General features: G+C 43.8%; 1 protein-coding gene across 9 annotated transcripts in view; it reads right to left on the reverse strand.

Moving 5' to 3' along the window:
- CCDC88A (coiled-coil domain containing 88A) overlaps positions 1–24918 on the reverse strand; it is a 359900-nt gene that overhangs the window by 55229 nt on the left and 279753 nt on the right. For all 9 annotated transcript variants that reach the window (XM_073339323.1, XM_073339320.1, XM_073339322.1 and 6 more), the window contains 6 exons: positions 16904–17045; positions 14965–15141; positions 14055–14216; positions 5045–5322; positions 4664–4807; positions 3076–3262 (listed from right to left, as the gene is read on the reverse strand). In XM_073339323.1, coding sequence (XP_073195424.1) covers positions 3076–3262; positions 4664–4807; positions 5045–5322; positions 14055–14216; positions 14965–15141; positions 16904–17045 — 1090 coding nt within the window. The remainder of the gene's footprint in view (positions 1–3075; positions 3263–4663; positions 4808–5044; positions 5323–14054; positions 14217–14964; positions 15142–16903; positions 17046–24918) is intronic.

The raw sequence follows: 24918 nt of genomic DNA on the forward strand, positions 1-24918 counted from the left end.
TATAATGATTCGATGCTGCGCATGCGCTATCATGCTTTTGTTTATTTTTTCTTGTGCTTCTGCTTCAGGGGAACCCCTTACACATTGCTGGGGTGCCTCAGCCAGATAAGGAAACAACCAAGAAGGAGCAAGGACAACATGTTTCAAGAGGTTCTCCAATCCTCAGAGGCTGAAAAACAAGAATGCAGGGCATGGAGAGAGATGTTAAAAGAAAATTATAAAAAAAGACACAAAAAGGAGAGCCAGGAGTGAACTTTCATGGGCCAGGAGCGGATGATAAAAGTGATGGAGGAGCAAATGGAGATGTTGAAGTCCCTAATCACGCTGTAGGCAGCATTCTTGTGTGCTCAGCCCCCCCATGCAGCCGATACAGAACTACTTTCCATGCCCTCCCCAAACTCCTCCCACACATTCCTTGCAACTTTCCGGCTTATCTTGGTACCCCGTTCACTCCACCCCTTCTGACAGCTTCCAAAATGATAGCTGGACTTACACACAGCTATAAGAGCCTATACTGTCCTTCATTGTTATCTCCCTTCCCACCAAGCCTTTTGTGTGTGTTGCTAATTGGTATTTAATGAAAACATACTCTCTGAAAAATAACTAATCTTTATTTGTCTCCTACACATGGTGGCTGCTGCTGGAATCACAGTGGCAATCTGATCATTTGCTGAGTACAAATCATGGTCAGGAATTATCAAAATGTTCATGCAAGGTGGCAAGTTAACAAAGCATGGCAGAGTGCTGTATAGAATGACACTTTACTGGATCTCATTGTCAAATATTGCCTCAAAGCCTCCCTGATTCGAATAGCCCCCCATTGTACCTTTCCAATAGTCCAGGTATCTGGCTCCTCAAAATCAGCTGCCAGGCGATCTGCCTCTGTACTCCATCCTGGGAGAAACTTTTCACCCTTAGCCTCACAAATATTTTGGAGTGCACAGCTCTCCCAGCATGCTTTTAATCTGCCAAGGGCACATTCAATGGTTATTCTGGACCTGCTCAGCCTATTGTTCAAGCACTCCTTGCTGATGTCAAGGTTTCCTGTGTAAGGCTACATGAGCCATGAGAGTAAGGGGTACACTGGGTCTCCCCAGGATCACTTTGGGTATTTCAACATCCCCCATTTGAATCTTCTGGTCTGGAAAGAAAGTCACTGCTTGCAGCTTTCTGTATAGGCCAGAGCTCCTGAAGATACATGTGTCATGCACCTTCCCAGAACACCCTGTGTTCATGTCAGTGAAATGCCACAGTGATCCACAAGCGCCTGAAATACCATAGAGAAGTATCCCTTTCTATTGATGTACTCCATCGCAAGATGGTCTGGGGCCAAAATTGGGATATGTGAGCTATCTATCACCCCGCTGCAGTTAGGGAATCCCATTGCCACAAAGCCATCCACTATTTCATACACATTGCCAAGATTCACAGCACTTCATAGCACGATGTGATTAATGGCCCTACAAGCTTGCATTAATGCAGCCCCAATGGTGGACTTCCCGATTCCAAACTGATTCACGACTGTGACTGACCAGTAGCAGTCTGGAGTTGCCAGTTTCCACAAGTGATCACCACGCAATGCTCCACCGAGAGGGCAGCTCTCATTTTGTTGTCCTTGTGCTTCAGTGCTAAGGTGAGCTCCACACACAGTTCCAGGAAGGTGGGTTTCTGCATCCAAAAGTTTTGGAGCCACTGGTCGTCATCCCAGATCTGCATAATGATGCAATCCCACCACTCAGTGCTTGTTTCCTGAGCCCAAAAGCAACGGTCCACCGTGTGCAGCTGCTCCGTGAATGCCAAAAATAATCTGCTGTTGTTTCTTTCCATGGCACACAGCAAATCAGGTGCCTTTCAACAGTAGACAGCAGTTCAAGATCCATCCTTTCAGACAGAGATGGCGGCTATACAGTAAGCAGGGGCCATTGAAAAGCTCACTTGAAAGCCCAGGGAATGTTGGGACAGAAAAAACGGCATAATGGGATGTTGAGCCTGCACCCATGATGCACTGCAATCCATGCTGCCTTCCCACAACTCCTAGCTGCAGAAGGTGGAGAGTAGCACAATGTGATAGCTACCCAGACTGCTCTCTCTGTCAATGCTACAGCACCAAGTGTGGATGTGCTCTGCCGACAGAAGGAGTGCTGTGTGAAGATGCACAAGAGATGTAATTATACTGGTTTCTGATCGTCAGCAAAACTTGTGTCGACAAAACTCTGTAGTGTAGACAAAGCCTAACTTTGTCCTTCCTAATTTACCTGGAAGTTTCTATAACAGTAGAAGGCAGCAAATGTATGGTTATTTTATTTCTGTTGAAACAAGAACCTGTCCACTGACATGGATTGCTTTCAGGTATTTAAATTAAAAGCTCAGGAGGGTATGCACACCTTTGGTGTTTGATAAACAAATATTTTTTGTTTTCCTTCTGAAAAAGATCACAGATATCTTTCTCTAAAAGTTGTGATAAAGATCTTAGCATCCCACTTGAGAAAGATCTTGTTCACTGCTTTATGGTTCATGAATCAGTTTTTATGACACTGTAATTGCATTAGATTGTAAATTCTTCATAGCAATGATGTTTCAGAGGCTTATGGCTTGGTCTAATTTGGGCAGATCTTCAAGGGGATGGCAAAAGACACAACTCTGCCACTACAACTACACTAAGACTAATAAACTAAGGTACATAGAAGAAAACCATTGAGAAGTGCCTTGCTGAAGCAAGAGGCGTTGTTCCAGCACCCTTCACTGGTGCTAAGAAGGAACTGAGAGCGTGCAGGGCTGGTGGCATAAGCACGCGGCAACACAGGGCACTAGAGCTCGCCTGATGGATACCACTGAGGGAAAAATCTCCAGCAACGGTGCACGCGGCGTGCACACACCTAACGTGGAATGGACATGAGCAAGCATTCAAAAAGCAGGGAGGTTCATTTTTCTTCTTAACAGTTATATTAGAACTGTCCGATTACCTATAAAAGCAGATACATTAATAAAATCTAGCAAATTGCATAATATTATCTGAATTTACAATGCTATAGTAATTGAAGTATTAACAGAAGAGATTAAAAAACTTTAACTTACCTCACACTGATTATTCAGTTTTGTAGATGTAATATCCAGTTGTTGGTACTGTTCTTTCAGTTTAGAAAATTCAGCTTCTAATCGTGTTTGTTCTAGTTTGGAATTGTTCAATAAGCTTTTCAAATTCTTATGGTCAGTTTGAAGAACTTCATTCTCTCTCAAAAGTTGACTGTATGTATGATTTAGCCTGTAATTAAAAGATGTCATATAAGAATATATATAGATAAAAAGATAATACATATTTTAACCAGAATTTTGTTTAAAGCATGTAACTTCCATAATTCTATGCTATTTGTAACATGAGTGACACACATTCTTTGGAAGAATATATGAACTAATTAATAGCCTCTAGTCACCAGTCTGGTTAGATCAAGATATTCTACTCTCTGAAAATTCTATTCTCATTAAGAGATAGGAAGAGTGATTGATTTCTGGGAAATTATATTATTATAGAACTCAAATTGTGGGCAAGTATTTTCTTTTCAAAATGAAATACCTTTCATATTTTAACTCTATGCTTGGGAAAAACACACGGCTGCTGAAAGTTTAAAAAGGAAAAGATTTAAGTGAAACTTTGTTTTTAGATCAAGTGACCATAGTTAGGATCCAAATCTGGTCTCAAGTAAAGGACAATAAAAGCACAGCAGAGGTTTACAGTAGTACACTAGATCCTGTTTAACTGTGGAACCAGACCAAAAAAAGAAGGAAACTGGATGCACAGGAGAGCGAGACATTCCATTATTTGGAGTAGAAGCCATGTGTAGTAGGTGGGATCCTTCACTCTTTACAGGAGTCTGACCTAAGCCCAAAGAAGGCTCAAGAGCGATGAGTAAAATGAGGCAGGGAAACGTGTATGTATTTTTATTATTTTGGATAGATCTGAACATTTCTTGTACTCGCTAAAGTAAAGAACAATTGTGTTTAGGAACCCCATAAAGTCTGTGTGTCTATTTGCTTATAACTATCACATGTCCTCAAAGAGGTGAATTGTAAATTCAGAGCACCTCTAAAGTTGTTGCTCTGGAAAGAGTGTGCTTAAGTTACTGGGGAGGCTAAGTGGGTCAGTACTGGTCCAGGGAGCCTATGAAAACTGGGTAGTGGGGCTTCATTTCCATGAAGAGGTAAAAGTCAGTCTGTGCATAGGAAGTGTAGTCCTAAAACCTACTCAGATCAAGGGAAGCTTCAGGGTACACAGACCCAGTTTGTACAGCTCAAAACACTGCAGACTGATGTGCATCCAACTAGGGGGAGCTCTACCAGGGCTGTACAACAACTAAGTTGGGGAGGAAATCATTAAAAAGCCCCTCATTTCACAGGGTTAGACTGTGACTTGGACTACAGGCCCATGCAGAGGAGACATACCATATGCAATAATATACTTTATATACAAAGGCATATACTATATGCAATAATACAAAATATTACACATGAGCAAATTAACTTAAATTATGGTTGCTGTGGGAAATGCAAGTTTGAATTTCTTGACTTTTATCAAGTTTAAAACCTCAGCCTTAATACCGTACAAATGTTGGCTTTTTCATTTAATAATATATTTAAATCTAAATAAAGTATCAGATTTTTTATTTACCTATCATTTTCGTCACGAAGTTTTTTGTATTCTGCTGCTACAGTTTCATGTTTTTTGCTTTGCTGCAACATTTTCTCTTGTTCTACTTTGAGCACTTTTTCCAACTCCTCTAATTGCACTTTTTGTTTCAGTAACTGATTGTACCTGTAAACAAGATTATATAAAAATGTTGGTTATATCCTCTACAACTAATAAAAATAGCTAAGGATGTAATTTCAATTTTGAACAAGGAGAAATTTATTCAAGGAGTTATGATCTAAATGACAGATTAAGAAACATTCATTTTATTCAACCTAATTTATACAACAATGTTCTTGTATTATTATGAAATGCAGATTTTTAATGTTACTCACAAGATCCATCTTACATATTTATGCTTACCTATCTTCTAAGTCCTTATGTTCCACCTCAAGATTTTTGTGTGCAGACTTGAGGCTTCCATGTTTGGCAATTAGAGATTCATATTCGGAAGCTTGACGTTCATGAAGATGTTCCAGTTTTTCATGATCTTTGACCAGTGAATCATACAATGATTTCAGATCCTCTAGTTCCTTGAGTATAGATTCATTTTCATTTTCCAAGGCAGACTGTTGGATCAGCAGTTGTGCATTCTGATTCATAAGAGATGTACTTTGAGAATTAAGGGTAGAATTTTCAACCTGCAGTTGTAAACAATGTTATCAGAAATAAAGGAAACTCCATTTAATTTAGTATCATCAACAATGAAAGTGGGGATTAGCATACTATAGTTATTAAGGTAACAAAGGACTTTAGGTCCTTTAATCTAGTCTAACTCCCCCTAGTGAAGGACTGGCCTCAAAATTAATTAAATGTTTTTTTAAATCTAATATACTTATGAATACTTCAGTGACTTCAACAACTTCATTAGCCAAGTTATCCTATTATCTAACGCACCTTAAGGGTAATAATTTTACCTGATACTTAATTTAAATGGTATATTTTAGTTTCAAATGGTACATCCTTAGGTAAGTCATTATGGCCACAATTCAGGAAAGCATTTAAGCATATGGTTAAATTCATTTCTATTCAGGAAAGCATTTAATTGTGTGCTTAACTTCATGCCTCTTCTTAAATGCTTTCCTGAAGAAAGATTCTTTCTGACTTTTAAGCAGTGAGGTTGACAGGTCTATTAAAAAATGTTTTGGATACCAATGTTTATCACTATCTGATCACTAGAAATCCTTTGAACAGGTGAGCCAGAACTGTGACTATTACTTGAAGAAAGGAAATTTTCAGGTAAGCATGCATGTTTTTTCTATTCTTCATTGTATTCCAGAGATCCATTACAATGGGATTTCAATCAACAGTGTCCATCTAGAGTGGGGAAATGGAAATAAAGTTAAATCAATAGCACCTAAGTGAAACTGTGTTCATTCTCTTTTACTGAGAAACTATACTGCAGAGCGCCCTTCTGCCAAAAATAATGGCAGCTGATGAATGGATGTCCAATTTATAAAATTTGGAGACAGGATGCACTGAAGAACAAGTGGCTGCCTTGAAGATCTTCCCATGGAGGCATACAATTTTTCTACCCATAAAGTCATCATTGCATCATTGCCCTTAAGGCGTGGGCCCTGAGGTTTGACAGAGGTGTAAGATTCTTTAATTTTGTATGCCTCTGAAATACTCAGTTTAATCCCTGGACTTCATAAGGGGTTTAGTACACTTAGTATATATCCTGAAGTAATGGCAAACATCAAGTGTGAATTAGAACTCTCCCATGGGTGGGAAGGCTTCGGGTAGAAGCACAGAAGGACTATTTCTTGATATGTATTGAAGATGGAAATTAATTTGAGGAAGAACCAACTTAACATTCAAAGGCCTGCTCTGTCCAAAAGGAACACACAGTACTGAGATCCTTTTGAGGGGACTTCTGTGGTAGATGAATCAGCCACCCATGTTTTAAATGGAATTTAACAATTCCTTCCTAGGTTCCAAAGGGTGCAGTTAGTACAGCAAGGGCTAGATTGTGACAGTATGAAGAACGTATCAGAAAGTCTTTCCCATAGAAGCATCTGATGTTCAGATATACAGACATTTTTCTTCTTTCAAATACAGAATACTTGCTAATATGGATATTTGGCCTTAAAGAGTGATGGCTTTGAAGCCCATATTGAGGCTTTCTTGGAGAAATTCTAAGATATGTTTAACTTCTGCTCATGTAGGGGACACAGCTTGACATCTGCAGCAATACCTGAATCTTAGCCAAGTTTTGGAGTATGTCTTATTTGTTGCCTGTGTTACCTTTTTTCTAAGATACTTTCCTTCAAAATCCAAGCAGCTAGGTTCTGTCCGTCCGGATCTGGATACAGGGTTGGTCCCAGAGACAATAACTTGTCTGCAGAGTAAGTATATTTGTGGCTCACAAGCTAGATTGAGCAGGTCAAAGAACCATCATGTACTCCTTCACCTATAAGGGGCTATCAATATTACCATTGTTTCTTCCCCCTCCCCCCGACCCTTTTTCTGTATAGTCCTTGGGATTTGCAAAATAGAAAATTTCGTACCCAATAATTTTCATTCTACTAACAGCATCCCCACAATTCTGATATGTATGGGCTATTCCTCTCCTGTGTGAAGTTTCTGGAGGTGGTTTAAAGCTACAGCACAGCCCTTTGCCTGCTTGCTGCCTGATGAGTCATTCCAAGCTGTGAAAAAAACTCCTAGACAATGATTAGTAACAATAATTTCAGCGCCAACCAATTAACCATGTACAACAGGCCACTACATAAGAAGCAACTATCCAAATAAAATGCTGACCTGTAGTGGTGAAGCCATACAGGTTGGGTAGAACTGTGGGAGACACTGCTAGCAGAAAGGAAATGATCAGCTTCGAAATTTTCCATTCTGCAGCCCAGCATCTCCCTCAATTCTGATTCATATGGCAAGCAGTGAACAGGAGAAGGGAGAGATACAAAGTGAACATAAAAAACAGGAAAGACACACTTTTTTGAACTGCTCAAATGGCAAGGTTATGTCTGGACCACCACTTGCAGCACCTTCCTGTCCAAGGAGTGCTCTGTAGAGACAGAAAGTCCACCTTATAATGCTTGATAGAGGTGTTGGCCGATGGCAATGTGGCTGCCCTAGAGATATCTGTGGTGGAAGCACATGCTTTCTGGGCCCATGAGGTTGCAATGGGCCTTGTAAATGTGCCTTGATTCCTTCTGGAACAGGTGCGCCCCAGATGGCTTGTTTGCCTCAAAGCTGTAAATCTAATTAATCTAGTAAGAGATAGTTTGGATGCCCTAAGCAGCTCAAGATCAAAGGAAATGAACAGGAAGCCCAATCTCCTTGTGGATTCTGTAAGCTTGATATAAGTCTTTAGTGCTCTCAGTCTGCCTTTTGGTTCAGCTCTCCTTTTACGTGTATTGTCTTTAGAGAACAGAGAGTTTTGTCTGCCCATTCCATCACTTCTGCATGTAGTGCTACACTCCTTGTTCCGCCTTGATTGTTTATGTATGTAGCTGTGGTCGTGTTGTCTGGTTGGAACAAGACGTTCTTGCCCTCCAGGTAGCTCTGGAATCTCAGTAGAGCTAGTTTGACAGCTGTGAGCTTCAAGAGCTTGATGCTGAGGCTCTTTTTCCCAGAACTCCAGATTCATTATGTCATTCTGGCTCCCAGAAGTGCTCCCCATCCCTCAGAAAAGTGTCTGTTGTGAGAACCTGCAAACCGGGAAGGCATATGGGAAGACGCCTAAAGACATTGTCTATGGCCAGCCATCATCTTAGGAAAGCTAGTACCTGACCGGGAACCAGTAACTGGTCTTACACTCGCTCCAGGCAATGGTCCCATTCTCTCAGAAGAAAGACCGGAGACACCTGATATGTGACCTCACCTATGGGGAGACCCGTATGTGCGAGACAAAAAGGCCCAGTGGCTAGACAGAACAGAGGCTCTTGGCCTCCAGCATTTGTTCAGCATGGATATCAGATACTGGATCTTCTGGAATCTGTCTAGCAATGGGTTCATCTTCATCACTGAAGTGTCTGTCTCCAGTCTATGTTTGCTGAGGGAATCAGGGAGCTTTTCTTGGTGTTATTGCAAAGTCAGGCACTTGGAAGCAATCCAGAGTCCACTGTGCCTTGCTGTGACCACTACCAACCACCTAAGACTGTAGGTGCAGAAGATGGATCAAAAGGAAGAGTCTTTGTTATGCTCAGAATGTTGTTGGTTTGAAGGAAAATTAATCTAGGTTTCCTTAGAAACTTCTGCTCCAGATATTTTCCCCTTGCCAGGGTATCAGACTCCTTTCTTGGGTATCCTGTATTAGTAGGAACCTGGATTGCTGTAGACTTTGACAGTCAGGGCTGAGGCCTCTCTGCAGTCTCAGTTACTAATTTCTCTAATGTTTTTCCCACTAATTCTTCACCTGTAAGGTTGGATGCACAAAATATCAGTTTAGGATGAACAATGACTATTCATGGATGTAACATGACATCCTTGTAGCCACCAAATTAGAATCCATTGCTCATCACAAATCACATCAAGGGCTTTACCAAGACAGGACCCAAGACATCTCATTTGAATCAAGGATCATACCCCAGAAGTTGAGCCACTTGTTTACAACAAAGTAAGCTTCCTACTAAAGATATGAAAAGCTTTTGGTCTGAACAGCTATAGATGAGGCTTTGAAATTGCTGAGTAGTGTATCATCACTCTTATGGTCTATGGGGTCTGAAGGTGTGACTATCTTTCACTGGTAGAACTCTGGCTGCACTAACCTTAGGCTCCCAAACTTTGTGAAATTTCTTTGTTTTATAGATAGATTAGATAGACTAAATAGATATAAACATTTTAGTTTAACATTCGGTTTAATCAGTTGACCTTATTTGGATGTAATGATGCCCTCAAAGGAGGCATCAATGGGAAAATGTGTCATAATTATGTTTGGAAGGAAAGATAGGTTATTAATATTTATACATTCCTTACAGCCCACTCACTGACATCCTGTCTTAAAAAAGCTATGTAAATTATTGGTGTGGGGTTTGTTTGGTAGGTGTGGTACTTCTTCCATGGATGTTTACGATGGGGAGAGGGTTGTATACTATTCATCTTGGTCTGGGGAACCAGACAACAGAAGAGGGGTACTGGTACACATACCTCAAATGTGCAAATAGTTGAGAGTTGTCCTCATGAGCCTGAAAGTGCCCTGCCTGCTCCCCCCGGCTGGTGAGCACCCAAGTAAGTGCTGTACAAGGAACCTAGAACCATTTGGAGCTTTACTCAGGAAATCAAGATCATTTTGAACATGGGAAGGGATTTCTCACTTACCCCTCTGTAATCCCAAGAAGGTGCAGCTTCATGGGGAGTGGATTTCTCAAGAGCCTCTGTTCTGGCCACAGACTGCCTGAAGTGCTCTAGACTTTGATGTGCAGCCAGCCTGTGGAGCAGGGGAGGGATAGAGAGACAGACTGTCAGCTGCTGTCTCAAATTTTAGCCCCTTTCCCTGGCACATCGATAGTCCTTGGGCTGAAATCCACACTGGCACAATTTCCATTAGGCTGCAGCCTGAGGCAAGGCTGCACAGGAGGCACAGGCTTCTCATCATGCCCAGACATGCTGCAAGTTGGGGAAGGGGTGGTAAGTATGGTACAGAGCACTGAGAGAGAGATTCTGTGAAGATAAACACTCCCTAAGGGGGAGAAGGCATAGGAGAAGAGGTTTAACTCCTGATTTTCACCTCACTTGTTCATTAACAATAATAATCCCTGCCTTGCAAAGGACACATTTGCTTTTGCCATTTTGGGAGGATTTACCCCAGAGTATCATGAGAATTGCCTGATTCACAGTGCGAGGAAAGAGCTGTGTAGTTCTCCTGCTTCTGCTTCTCTCCACAGGGAATCTAAGACCCACTTCAGGACTTGTGGGGGGAACCAGTAGCCCAGAAAGCTCTCATCTTTATGGTCCTTTGTTGCCCTGGACGTACCCTGAGTCATTTCATTTGGATGAAGTTCTCCTAGTCCTCAGAGCCTACCCTGTGTCTCTTGGTCAGGTTTTTCTGTGTAGTTGCAGCTACTTCGGGGGGTGGTGTAGAGAGGCTCCAACTTGTCTGAGTCAGAGCCCTGTGTCCTAGCAGAAATATGGTCAGCTGCATGCAGGCTTGGCAATTTTTACCTTATGCTGAGCCTGAGAAACGTATCTCATATACGGAGCACCTTTTGGATTTTGCCCAGTGCTTGAACGGTTGTTCTGCCAGGCCTCAAAGGGGGCACAGCAGCTTGGCAGGAAGGCACCGCAGCAGAGATTTCATATGGTTGTTGCCACCACACTGCTCAGAACCTGAACCAGGAAGTGGTGAGAAGGTTTGAAAGCAAATAAAAAGGCTTTAACTTCCTGAAAAATGGCTAAAAATAATTTTTTTTTAAAAAAAGCATGGGAGTGAAGCAAACCACCACTTGACCGCTGCCGTGGAGTCAGAAGATCTGGCAGCAAGCACGAGAAGGAGGCATGGATAGCATAGGCTGTGCTGTAGCTTTGAACCAGAAACCGCACACTGGAGGGCAAGAGCCTATATCAGAATTATGGGAGACACTGGGCTGCAGAAAAGGAGAAGGCATAGAGACAAGAACTTGGCCAGTTCTGAATGTTTATGTTGTTTCAGCCTCTGGATTCAGTCACCTACAGAAATAGCAAGATGCCTTCTTGTTTCTGGAAGAAAACAGGTCCATCACTGATCTGCCAAATAAACGGACCAGGGATGAGAATATTTCTGAGTGTGGACTCTATTCCGCTTGAGTTAATGTTTGTTTGCAGAGCCAATCTATCATTTTCAATTTCCCTTGAGGTACACGATGCACAGCAACAAGAAGTTTTGTTCTTCTCAAGTCAACATGAGCAGAGCTTTTTTCTTAAATGGTATGGTCATAACCAACATATGTCTACTGCCTAAAGAGAGGGTCAATGCTTTGAGACCATAACTGACTACTCTGAGCTCTAGCCAGTCAATGCTATGCTTTCTCTCTTCTGCAGACATGATCCCGGAATTGTCAGTTTCTGAAAGCACCCTCCTAGTTTCAACCTCCTAGACTGATGTCTGTTGTAATTACTGTTCCAACTCACTTGCTGACTGCCTCTTTGAGGCTAAATCCTTTTTCATCAGCCAACTGAAGGAGATAGATACAATCCATATGACTTTGATTTTCACAACAGGCTGGAGTAGGATGGGATGTGGAAAAGATAACAGAGCTGGAGAGCTCTCGTATGTATCCTGGCACACTGCAGATTGTTTATTGAAGATACTAACAATCCCAACATGTTTAGTAGGGCAGAAAATGACATTTCTTCAGCAACTTTTACTTCCTTTATAGACCGCTTAATCTTTTTCTGTTATTCTCTGGAGATGCTCTCCTTGTGCCTCATTGGGTTTATCTTCATAACCAAAAGAATGATGAAAATGTACTGGGGATATTACATTTTTTCTTCTCTTTATCTAACTACAATGTTCCAGAAGCTGCTTGGATTTCAGGTAATTTGCTTCTGCTTTCTCTCTGGATAGAACCCTGATCAGGTCATCCAAGGAGGGGAAATGCTGCTTCTAATACTACTATTGTATATCTTCTCTGGACTATGCCCAGAACTTATTTGTTCAAAGTCAACAGCAGTCATCAATTCACAAATTAAAGGAGTCTGATACCAATTTGCTGTTCATTTTGGACTAGGGATAGGAAGGAAGTCATTCAGTGTGTTCTGAGGAGGCTGACAGCTGATCTGAGAATTCACTTGTTTCAGCCTTTTCTGGTTTAATTATATCTTCTTGTGTAACTGCTGTCTCTATATGCTGTGTTTGTTAGTGTAAAATACCAGAAATGATTGGTTAGGCTTAAAATAAGGCTTTTACTTTCTGTAATGTATAATAGCAGGGGTCAAGGCTCTCTTGGTCATTTCTGATGATTCACCTATTTTCCCATAGATTCTCTAAAGAGGTTGCCTCTGGGCAGTAAGTATTTTGAAGCCACTGTAAGTTGTTTAGTTGAGATCCATGGAACTTCATGTGCCTGTAAGAGAGTGCATGGTATCCCATTGCTCTAACTAAGAACAAGGGATGAAGGTTTCAAGTGATGATCCAAAACAAAGGCAGCCACATGGGAGATTTTCCAGAGAGAGGCCCTTAGGCTGTATCCTTTCTTAGTTCTGAGTGTAATGTCTACAAGAGAATCTATCTATACCAGGATTGGCCAGGCAAAACAAACAGAAACTGCTGAGGCTTTCATGGTGGCTGATGTAGCTTCATAATTCCTGTGGAGGGAGAAGTCTAATTCTTATGTCCAGGTGACTTTATGGAAGAAATCCAATTCACCGGGAGTGTCCTTCAACCAAGGAGGATAAAGCCAAATCTGCCATTGCAATGAAACTACGTCAGATTTCAACTGATGTATGTTGTGGTCCTTTTTGGCCTATTTTCCAAGACTCTTCAATGTAGCTGTGAACTCCCAGTCATCTTTTATGATATCCTGCAAGACGATATGGAAAAGGATACATGGTTTCAATGTGAAACCAAATAGGAACTTTTCCTAGTTATTAAATTCCTTTTCCCTTCTGTTCAGATTCTTTTTCTTTCTGGGGGTCTGGAGGGATATTAGAACTGCAGTGGCCTTTCTAAGAATGGTAGCAATTTGTTCACAATATCTTGTTAATTGAGAGCTTTGTATGTACTCCCTAAAGCTGTTTGATCCTTGGAGCCCTAAAAAACATAAGATCCATTTGCAAGAGGAATTCATTTATTGGAGAAACTGTATTTGAAAACATAGGTAGCCTGAGAGGGATGGCAATTTAGCTTTGATTTCCTTAAGGTATCTTTGTGAATGTTAATTTTGTTTTCATAGCTCCCAGGACCAAAGCATATGGCTTTATTTTTTTCTGAGCAAATTACATTGCACTTATCTGAATTAAATCTCCTATTAATTTTGGCCCACTTCTCTACATTTTCATTCAGTGTGTTCACAATCTTTCCTCTTTTAGTATTATGTGTCAATTTACACTTCATTACTTCTAACTCATTTAAGAAAATATTAAAGAGTATCTCACCTAATATTAGTTCTCAGGGTGCTTTAACTGCTTACATCACCAGAAGTCAGAAGTTAAGAACGTAAAAGAAAGGGTGTGGAAGGAGGCTGACAAAGTACACTTAGTTCCTGTGCATGAATTCCAAGGGTTTTAAATATGATAAATGTATGATGTTAATATCTTGTTGTAGCAATTTATGACTGACTGTTATTAGTGCAAACTAGAAATGGTGCAAGGTGCTTTGATTTCCATGTCAACTGAAATTGTGATTGCTAGTGCCAAACAGTTTATAGCAAAGCTCTGACTTGAAAAAAATCTACCTTTATTTTGAATCGGATGATAAAAGCAAAATATAAAATGTAACCTGCAGCTTGGCATTCTGAGTTTGTAAGGTTGTATTTTGCTCCTGTAAAGAAACAGTCTGTCTCTGAAGTGATAGAATCTGAGCTTGTAGATTATTGTTCTGGGTCTCGAGTTGCTTTAGTTGAGTTTTCAGTGCTTGTTTCTCTGCCTGCAGGGTAGCATTCTTAAAAAAGGAAAAAAGGTTAAAGATAGAAGAATCATGCATATCAAGAGGACATTGTTTATATTTTAGGTTAGTTTACCTAAAAAGAAGATTATTTATTTTAAATACAAGTAAGACGAAGTTATGGGTTTCCATTAAAATCACAAGAGAGAAGCAATTGTGAGATACAGCTTCCACACTGTTATTAATTTATCTGTTTTTTGCTTATGAATGTAGTGGCCACACTAACCTGAGATATTCATACAGGGATGGAGGGAGGGCACATTTTCAAAACTGGCCCCAAACTAGACGTTCAAATGGCGCTAGTACAATTACTGTCTTACACTCAAATCCCTGTTTGTATGTGACACCCATAGATGTGTCATTAGCAGCAGAGACTGAACCTTGAACCTCTGGTTCTAAAACTATAAGCCTCTGCTATTTGAGCTAAAAGATTCAGATCTGACAATGCAAAGACTGTAGGAGACCCATAAAGCGCTATGTGGTTCAAACCCTAGAGAAAGACAGAGTCATACTGTGTAAGTGTGGATTACACATTCACCCTGGCCATGGAAGTTCATCCTAAGTGTCAGGGGTCTATCCCGATTAAATCTCCACAGGGGCCATCACTTGTAATGTGACACTCCTGGGAGTAAAAGCATGAGCCTCTACTGGCTGAGCTAGAAAACCCACGTTTGTTAACTCACGTGTTTACTTTGGCCACCTCACTCTCACGTCACATTAAACAAGTAAAATTAAAACAACTTACATTTCTTTCTACTTCTATTAATCTATCTTTAACCTTCAATAGTTCTCTAGTAGTTTCCTGATTTTCCTTTTCCCATTTATTGACAGACTGGGTTTCTTCACCAGTTCTTGGAGGAGAATTCTGTACCATCCTTTCCTCCTCTTGTCTTTGCTTCAGGGCTTCATAGTTTTTTTTCACCTAAAATCAATTAAGACAATTACAAAAATTGAAAATATAACCTCCAATCTCTTTGTTTAACTATGTGTGAATGTAATTTGCACAGGACAAGAAACTCAATGAATATTTTCAATACTTATAATTGTGAATTTAACTGTGGGAGTTTACACATACTATATAAATATAAAACATGAAACTGCCAGAAGAGCGTGTTTGACATATGTATCTTTTGTGCACTCAATTGTACTTCAAATTAATTATACAAGTGTAAAAATCTAGATGGGTAAATTTCATAGATGACCATCCCATTCCAAATGTTTAAAGTTTTATCACTAAATTCTAGATTTCTTGGGAAGTGAGGATCCTTTGTACCCCAAATCAAGCCCTGAGTTCAACTGCATTTTTCTCTTTTACCCACAATCAAAGCTCTGTGACTTGGCCCATGATGTAACTCCTAGTTACAACCTGTCTTATCACTTATTTTAACTCTTATCTGCAAGACACAGTCCTGCCAACTCTGTGAGTTCAAAAATTATGATCCAAGCCAAAAGAAGTCATGAGATTGGCTTGAAAATCATGCTTTCTGTAAAAATATCAATATTCCTTTTTGGTTTGCTTTTGGGATTTCTTTTATAAAGTCTTAGAGATCACCCTCTGCTCTCCCTTGTGTATGGATTTTTGGATGAAAACACAGACAAAATGCAACAGAAATTGAGAGGGTCTCCCCTCTTCTTTTTCCTGACTGATGAAGGCAAAGGTTCTCTGAACTCTCCCCAATAAATGCACTTTCCCTTCCAGACAGTTTCTGGGTACTATTGTCAGGTCCCTATTCTGTTTCCCACCACCTCTCCATTGAGTACTTCTGGCCTTCCCCAATCATCATCCTCTGCCTCTCCACTGGGCATTGTATTGTTTTTGGCTCCCTTCTCTGGCATTTTCTCCTACCTCAATGAGCACTGCTTCCTGTCCTCTTCCCCACTATCACCTATATACACTATTTCAGCAGCAGTGTGGAGAAAAATGCAAGCTGAAGATGGGTGGAAACAGGGATACCCCTCCTCAAAGTGACCCTCTTTAATCACCATCTTTCCTGTGGGAATTGGTCATGTCTTGGAGTTGCCACTGGCTGGTGTCTCTAGTCTGACTCCTGCTGCTTTCCTTGCCTTGTTGGACTCTGCAGGATTCTGTACATGCACAAAAGTGCAGAGCAAGCAGCTGAGACACTGGACTAATCAGTAAGTCAAGGAAATGCAGCCTCTAGTTTCAATTGCAACAATTGTTCACCCATAATTCTTCAACTGTAAACCACTGTACATGACATTGAACAGAAAGTACTGCAAAAACTGTAGCTCTTGAGATAAATTCACAAGAATTAGCAATGCTGAAGACATAAAACTGTTGTCTTAAGGTCTAAACTCAGTAAATAATTTGTTTTTTAAACACTGTTCCTCACACACACCAAGTCTTGTCGAAAAATTCAAGACCTCCATCATGAATCACCATTCTAATATTTTTACTGAACAAAGATCTGAATTCTTATGCAACATGAGTTTTTAAAAATTTAGTGCTCAGAAAATTACAAACAAGCTTTCCTGTGTCTTGTAATATAGAATGCACTACTTCTGAAGCTTAAGTATTTTGAGAGAGAAGTGAATTATTTTGTCAAGTGCACTTAATTTTGTAAGAATGTCATTATAAACTGCAAATAAAATTGGAAAATAAGAATGGTGTTCAAGAATTTTATAATCTGAGGAAAAAAATGGTCATGTCATTTTTTCCTTACTGTTTTAAGTTCCTGGCGCAGCTGCTGGTTTAAATTTGTTGACTCTTCTAAACGAGCTTCCAAAGCCGCAATTTTTTCTTCTTTTATTTCTAGAGACTTCTTTAACGTAGACTCTAACTTTGACTCCAAAAGCTTGTACCTACTACTCAATGACATTTAAAAATATATATTTTTATTATCTCCTATTTCAAGAAAGAAAAAAATTCTTTGAGACTTATTTTTTTTAAATGACATACATATTTTAAAATTCTGGGTGAATATAGTGCTATTGAAAAAAAATGGTTACTAACCTTCTGTAACTGTTGTTCTTTGAGATGGATTGCACATGTCCATTCCAATGTAGGTGTGTGGGTGGCCCAAGCCTAGTTGCCGGAAATTTTTCCCCTGTGGTAACTGCTGGGTCGGCTCTGGCACCCTCTGGTGTCGCACACTCATAGCACCAGTAGAAAGGGCTTGCCAACCCTGCACCCCCTCAGTTCCTTCTTTCCAGCTAACTACGTTAAGAGAGGAAGGAGGGTGGGTCTTGGAATAGACATGTGAAACACATCTCGAAGAACAACAGTTACGGAAGGTTAGTAACTGTTTTTTCTTTTTCGAGTGCTTGCACACGTCCATTCCAATGTAAGTGACTTGCAAGCAGTTGTATATGAGTGTAGTGTGGCGGCTGCCCCACTCCATAGGAAAAAGGGCTGGAACAGGCCAGAGAGGCTGCGCAGACCAGCCTCCAATCAGCAAAGGCCTGTGGAGAGACAATCAGGGCAAAGGAAGAGGCAGCCTATCAGGGCTGGGCTGGGCCCTAAATAAGGCCTGCCTAGCAAACGAGAGGGCAGTCTCTCCCTGACTAGCAAGGGAGGAGGACTGGCTCCTGAGCTAAGGACGTAGCACCTTGGACAGAGCAGTGTTGGGCAGTCTCAGGGGAGCAGAGGAGAGCTCCATGCCAGGCTGCAGCCCCTGCTAAAAAGGGTAGAGAAGGTGCACAGGGCCAAAGGGGGAGTGTCCCAGGGAAGATAGATGGACAAGAGGGGAGCGAAGGAGGGGAGAGAGAGGCTGCTGGTAAAGAGTCACTGGGTTGGGACCTAAAGTAGCGGGTGGGCCTGGGTCCCCCCCTTCCCCTGCACCTGCCCACAGAGGAGTCTGGCCGAGACAGACTGCAACTTGCCCTGAGGTGAGGGGCTAGACTTTGGGGTTGTGCTTGGCCACTGAGGCAGGTGCAAGCCGAAGGACTGTTGTTACCCCCCATCCCCCGGAAGGGGGTGAGAATGGAGTAGTGGGCACTGCCAGAGGGCAATGTCCTGAAGCGGACACCGCCGAGCAGGGAGCAAGGCGATTCCCAAATCAGCAGAGCAGACAACAGGCGAGACACCACACGCAGAGAGTGCTCCACAGCTGACAAGAGCTAATTCCTGGAGCAACCAGCCGGAGGTGCCAGTGGTGGTGAGTCATGACCCCGTTACAAGGAGAGAGGCTCAGAGTTCATGGACATGCTGACAGCCTGTTGGGTGATGGCTGTCACAGAGCTCACGGATTACTTGACTTTAACAGGACTTCTTCGGTTGACTCAGCCTGCCACAGTGGCGGGACTAGAGCAGCCGTCAGCTCCCATCCAAGAGCAGTGCTGGGGCCAGAGTAGTAGCTGGCGATCAGCCCACACTGCAGGAGCAGTGGCCAGGGACAGGAGCAGCAGCCCCTGGGGCTGGGGCTCAGCCACTGGTACAAGAGCAGCGGCCCCTGGGGCTGGAGCCACGATCCGGGCTCAGTCAGCCCCCCACCGCAGGAGCAGCAGCAAGGCCGGAGCAACGGATGGTGGTCAGCCCCCAGTGGGGCTCTCACTATTAGTCACCCTCCCCGGCTATTTTTACTAAAAGTCACGGACAGGTCGTGAGCTTACATGAATTTGTGTTTGTTGCTGTTTTTGCAGTCAGACCTATCCATGACTTTTACTAAAAATACCTGTGACAAAATCTTAATCTTAGTGATGGCATAGTGTGCTGAGAACGTATACACTGATGACCAGGTTGCCGCACTGCAGATGTCCTGAATAGGGATTTGCACTAGGAAAGTGGCTCAGCAGGCCTGTGATCTTGTGGAATGAGCAGTCAGGTTAGCTGGAGACGGAACTCCTACCTACTTACAACACATGCAAATGCATGATATGATCCAGGACGAGATTCTCTGAGTGGAGATAGGGAATCCCTTGATCCTCTCTGCTACCACTATGAACAGATGGGTAGATCTATGAAACAACGTAGTCCATTCTATATAGAACATTAGGGCCCTTCTAACATCTAGAGAGTGTAGCTGTTGCTCCTCCCTATTCTCATGTGGTTTTGGGAAGAAAACTGGAAGGAACATTGCTTGACTGCAATGGAAGTGCGAAAACCCTTTTGGGAGAAAAGCAGGGAGTGGACACAATTGTACCTTATCCTTGAAGAAAACTGTGTATGGGGGTTCTGACGTGAGCCACACATCTCTGAAACCTTTCTGGCTGAAGTGATGGCCACTAAAAAGGCCACCTTCCAGCAGAGGTGAGTTAATGAGTATGTCACCAGCAGCTCAAGCAGGTGACCCAAGACCCATAAGCTTTGATAAGGCGAGTTTAGGTCTCAGGGAAGAATGGGATCTTTAACCTGAGGGTATAACCTCTCTAGGTCTTTAAGGAAATGGATAACTACCACATGAAAGAAGACAGACTGCCTGTTGACTGGGGGATGGGAGGCTGATATCATGCAAGGTGGACCTTGACAGAAGAAATAGCCAAGCCTTGCTGTTTCAGATGCAACAGGTACTCCAATATAACTTGCAATGAAGAACTCAAGGGTAGAATTCCATGCTGGGAAAACCAGATGAAGAACTGCTTCCATTTTGCAAAGTAAGTAGCCCTGGTGGAGGGCTTCCCACTAACTAGCAGGACCTGATGAACCTGCTCCAAGCAAACCTGCTCTTCAGGATTCAGCCATGGAGCTTCCAGGCCATCAGATGAAGAGAGCTGAGGTTCGGATGGAGCAACCGACCATAGAATCATAGAATATCAGGGTTGGAAGGGACCTCAGTTCATCATCTAGTCCAACCCCCTGCTCAAAGCAGGACCAATCCCCAATTAAATCATCCCAGCCAGGGCTTTGTTAAGCCTGACCTTAAAAACTTCTAAGGAAGGAGATTCTATCACCTCCCTAGATAACGCATTCCAGTGTTTCACCACCCTCCTAGTGAAAAAGTTTTTCCTAATATCCAACCTAAACCTCCCCCACTGAAACTTGAGACCATTACTCCTTGTCCTCTCCTCTTCTACCACTGAGAATAGTCTAGAACCATCCTCTCTGGAACCACCTCTCAGGTAGTTGAAAGCAGCTATCAAATCCCCCCTCATTCTTCTCTTCTGCAGACTAAACAATCCGAGTTCCCTCAGCTTCTCCTCATAAGTCATGTGTTCCAGACCCCTAATCATTTTTGTTGCCCTTCGCTGGACTCTCTCCAATTTATCCACATCCTTCTTGTAGCGTGGGGCTCAAAACTGGACAAAGTACTCCAGATGAGGCCTCACCAATGTCGGATAGAGGGGGACGATCACGTGCCTCGATCTGCTCATTATGCCCCTACTTATACATCCCAAAATGCCATTGGCCTTCTTGGCAACAAAGGCACACTGCTGACTCATATCCAGCTTCTTGTCCACTGTCACCCCTAGGTCCTTTTCCGCAGAACTGCTGCCTAGCCATTCGGTCCCTAGTCTGTAGCTGTGCATTGGGTTCCTCTGTCCTAAGTGCAGGACCCTGCACTTATCCTTATTGAACCTCATCAGAGGTTCTTGGAGATCATGGTCCTTGGAGATCAGGTCTGGATATAAAGGAAACGGGAGCAGGGCCCTCCACTGAGAGGCCTAACAGGGTGGCGAACCAATGTTGCCTGGGCATTGCTGGGGCTATGAGAATGACCTAGTCCTGCTTGATCTTCATCAGAACCTTGTGAACTAGTGGGATAGAAGGAAACACGTAATACAGGTGATCTGTCCACAGTAGCAAGAAAGCATCTGCGAGAGACCCTGGGCTGTGGCCTCACAGGGAACAGAACTGGTGGCATTTCCTGTTGATTTGGGTAGCAAACAGATCTCTCTGGGGAATCCCCCACTGTTGGAAAATGTCCCTTGTGATATCTGGCCAAAGGGACTACTTGTGGTGAATGGAGAAAGACCGGCTAAGGTGAAATGCCAGTTGGTTCTGCACTCCCAGGAGGGAGAAGCCTTGAGGTAGATTGAATGTGCTATGCAGAACTCCCACAGATTAACTGCTTCCTGGGACAGCAGGAAAGAACGTGCCCCACTCAGTCTCTTGATGTAAAACATGGCAGTCATATTGTCCCGGACAGCCATTATGTCTTTGTTCACAATGTGAGACAGGAAGGATAATGAGAGAGCGTTCTTCTGGAGACTAAAGGCCTTGAGTCCTGAGAGGCGCTAAGTGGGCTCCCCAGCCCAGCACCAATGTGTCCAAAACCACCGACATCGAAGGTTGGGGCCGCGAAAAGGGTACCCTCTCACAAATCGTGTGATGGTCCAGCCACTAATCCTGGGAAATGAGGACCTGAAGATGTATGGAGAGAATCGAGTCCAGATGGTGACAGATGGGTGAGAACACTGTGGCCAGCCACGCCTGAAGAGGTCTGACGCGTAGCCTCACATGTTGCATGATGCATGTGGCCCAGGAGTCTCAGACAGCTCCACACTGTTGTAAGTGGGTGGGCCTTGAGGGACCTTATCAGGATTGTGATCGCCTGAAATGAGTCTCCTGGGAGGAAGGCTCTGGCCTGAGTGGAACTGAGTACTGCTCCAATGAACTGTATCCTCTGCACTGGGACGAGGATAAACTTTTGCATGTTTATTAGCAGGTCTAATGCCTGGAAAGTTGACTGGATGAGGTGGATTCTACATTCCACCTGAGCCCTGGACTGGCCTTTGACTAACCAGTTGTTGAGATATGGGAAGACGTGCACTCCCTGTCTCCTCAGGAAGGCCGTTACCACCGCCATGCCTTTGGTGAAGACATGCGCATGGTTACCATCGAGACCAATCCCTAGGATCCAGACAGGGAATGATGGAGGCCAGAGAGATCATGCAGAACTTTAGATTCTTGAGGTAGCTGTTGAGGCGGTGCAGGTTTATAGTAGGTCTGAGACCACCCTTGGCTTTCAGAATTAGGAAATAATGGGAGTAGAACCCCCCCTTTCCTCTCAAGTTTTGCTGAACCTCTTCCACAGCTCCCATCCAAAGGAGGGATTGGACTTCTTGGACCAAGAATTGCTCGTGAGAAGGGTCCCTGAAGAGGGATGGGGAGGGGAATGGGAAGGGTGGGTAGAAAGAAACTGGAGAGTGTATTCTACTTCCACCATGCTCAGCACCCAGAGGTCCGAGGTGATAGGGGCCCAGGCATTGATAAATTGGGACAGGGGTTCCAAAAACAGAGGGACAACTGGATTCAATATAACAGGGAGTGGGATGGCAACCTCGAGCATCCTATCAAAAGGAGAGCTTCAAGCTCCCTGAGTGCCTGGGAGCAGCACGTCAGCCCCGAGGCGGAAGCTGGTGGAGGAGGCCTACGCTCAAACCTCCTGCTCCTTCTCCTCTATGGGTCTTGACAGGCCAGTGGGGCAAAGCATTGGTCTGCTCAGAGAAGAGTGAGGATCCTTCAAAGGGGAGATCCTGGAGGGCTTGCTGGACGTCTTGAGGAAGACTGGAAAACTGTAACCAAGAGCTCCTTTGCATGGTTACCATCGAGACCATGGATCTGGCCACGGAATCAGTTGCATTCAGGGCTGCCTGCAAGGAGGCCCTTGCTATGGTTTTCCCTTTGTTAACCAGCGAGGAGAACACCTGGCTAGCTTCTTAAGGGAACAGATCTTTAAACTTGTGTATGACACCCCACATATTAAAGTCATAGTGACCCAGCAGTGCCTGCTGGTTTGCTATTTTCAGTTGCATCCCTCCAGTAAAGTAGATCTTTCTGACAAATAAGTCCAACTTTTTGGAGTCTTTTGTCTTAGACAGTGCCCCCAATTGCCCTTGGTGATCTCTTTAATTGGTGGACGATACTACAGGGGACCGTGGAGGGGGATACAAGTATAAGAACTTGCAAATTTGGACTCACAAATAATACTTCTGCTTCCTATGTTTTGACATAGGGGGAAGGGAAGCAGTGGGTCTGCCACAGAACTGTAACAAGGTCCATGATAGCCTCATTGAGTGGCAGGGCCACCCTTGAGGGGCCCTCCGCTGTCAAGATGTCCAGCAGGCTATGAGAGGACTCTGTGACCACCTCTACCTGGATGTCCAAATTCAAGGCCACCTGCTTTAACAAATCCTGGAGAGCCTTGTGGTCATCTTGGGGAGAAGACACGCCAGCTGCCAATACTGTCTCATTCGGGGAGGAGGAGGAGGAAGCCAGCATTGGTTGAGGGCCCTCCACCCCTTCTTCCATATTGTCTGGAACTCGCGGGCCCTCTTCTTGAAGCTCGGTACTGGAGTCCAGATGGGGAGTCTCCCATCGAGGCATTGGTGGTGCTCTATGGAAGCCACCAAATAGGAGTGCCTTGAGAAAGGACCCTGCGCAGGGGGACGGGACGGACGGGGACCTGTATGGGTTCCAAAAGGGCCATTGCATTGGCACTGGCACCGAAGAATGAGAGGGGCAAGCACTTGGTGGTACCCCTGTGTTTGGTATGGTGGGGTAGAAGTGCCTTGGGGAGTAGCGTGGGTGGCTGCGAGGGTGAGAGGAGTGTGACCCCACTTCTGACTCTGAAGACATAGGGTCTGGGCAAGGTGACCAGGGAGCTGTGGACCCCATTGTTGCTGGAGATCAGTGCTGTGATGGTGAAGTCTGCGCTGGTCCTGATACTGGGAAGAGGCTGGAAGATGGTTCCCTGTCTGACTGTACCGGTGGTGCCAACTCCTGCACTGCTGGAGATATAGGCACTGGCAACAAGAACAGGTCCCTGGCTGCTGTGAACGCCTCCAGAGTTGACGGCCTCATAAACATACTGGTACTACACTGCCTGCCTGAAGATGGAACCTCTGGAGCCAGAGTCAGCAGGGCCAGCTGTTGCGGTGCCGAGGTAGAAGAGTGGCCTGACACAGTTCTCACTCTATCCCAGTCCCCATGCCTGGCCGACTTCAGTGACAGGGATTGAACCCTCTCAGCCGGCTGCCTCTTGTGCTTCTTTTTAGGAAACAGGGATGGGGAATGGTGCCAAGATTCTCGCACAGTGGTAGGAGCACTCCGCATGAACACCGAGTTTCTCAGTGCCAAGTCCAAGCAACTTGGTTCCGAAGTGGATCTCAGAGCTGCCTCCATAAGAAGGGACATTCAATCTCGCCTCTCGATCCTTTTTCTGTGAAAGGTTTGAAGTCTTTACAGATCTGGCACTGGTCCTTTCAGTCAATCTCTGCCAAGCACTTGAGACACCTCAACTGCTGGTTTCTCAAGGGCTTTGACTTGCCACAGGAGGCACAGGGCTTGAAGCCTGGTGACTGAGGCATGCCCCATGACCAGGGAGTGGATGAACTTCGCCAACTGAAGGAGAAAAGGTCTGCCCTTATAGACTAAAACTGACTAACTATAACTATTTTAACTACATACACCACAAAAAACAGTGAAAACCACTGGAAAAGTTTGCCGAAGCAAAGAGAGCAGTTCCAGAGATCATCATGGGTGGTAAGAAGGGACCGAGGAGGTGCAGGGTCAGCAGGGCCCTTTATAGTGGCACTATGAGTGCATGGCACTGGAGGGCACCAGAGCTGACCCAACAGATACCACTAGAGGAAAAATTTCTGGCGACTGTGCTCAAGGCATGCACATGCCTACACTGGAATAAACATGTTCAAGCACTCGAAGGTGTTGGACTGACGCCCTAGTAGTGGCAATGTAAGCTTCCTTGACTCCCTGCCAACATGCTTCACTGGTGTCTTGGCAGGACCATGTGTAGGAGTGAATACAGTTCAGTATCCATGCCCATTCAATCCTAGGAAC

This window comes from Lepidochelys kempii, chromosome 3, assembly GCF_965140265.1.
Source record: "Lepidochelys kempii isolate rLepKem1 chromosome 3, rLepKem1.hap2, whole genome shotgun sequence".
Classification (NCBI taxonomy): Eukaryota; Metazoa; Chordata; order Testudines; family Cheloniidae; genus Lepidochelys; species Lepidochelys kempii.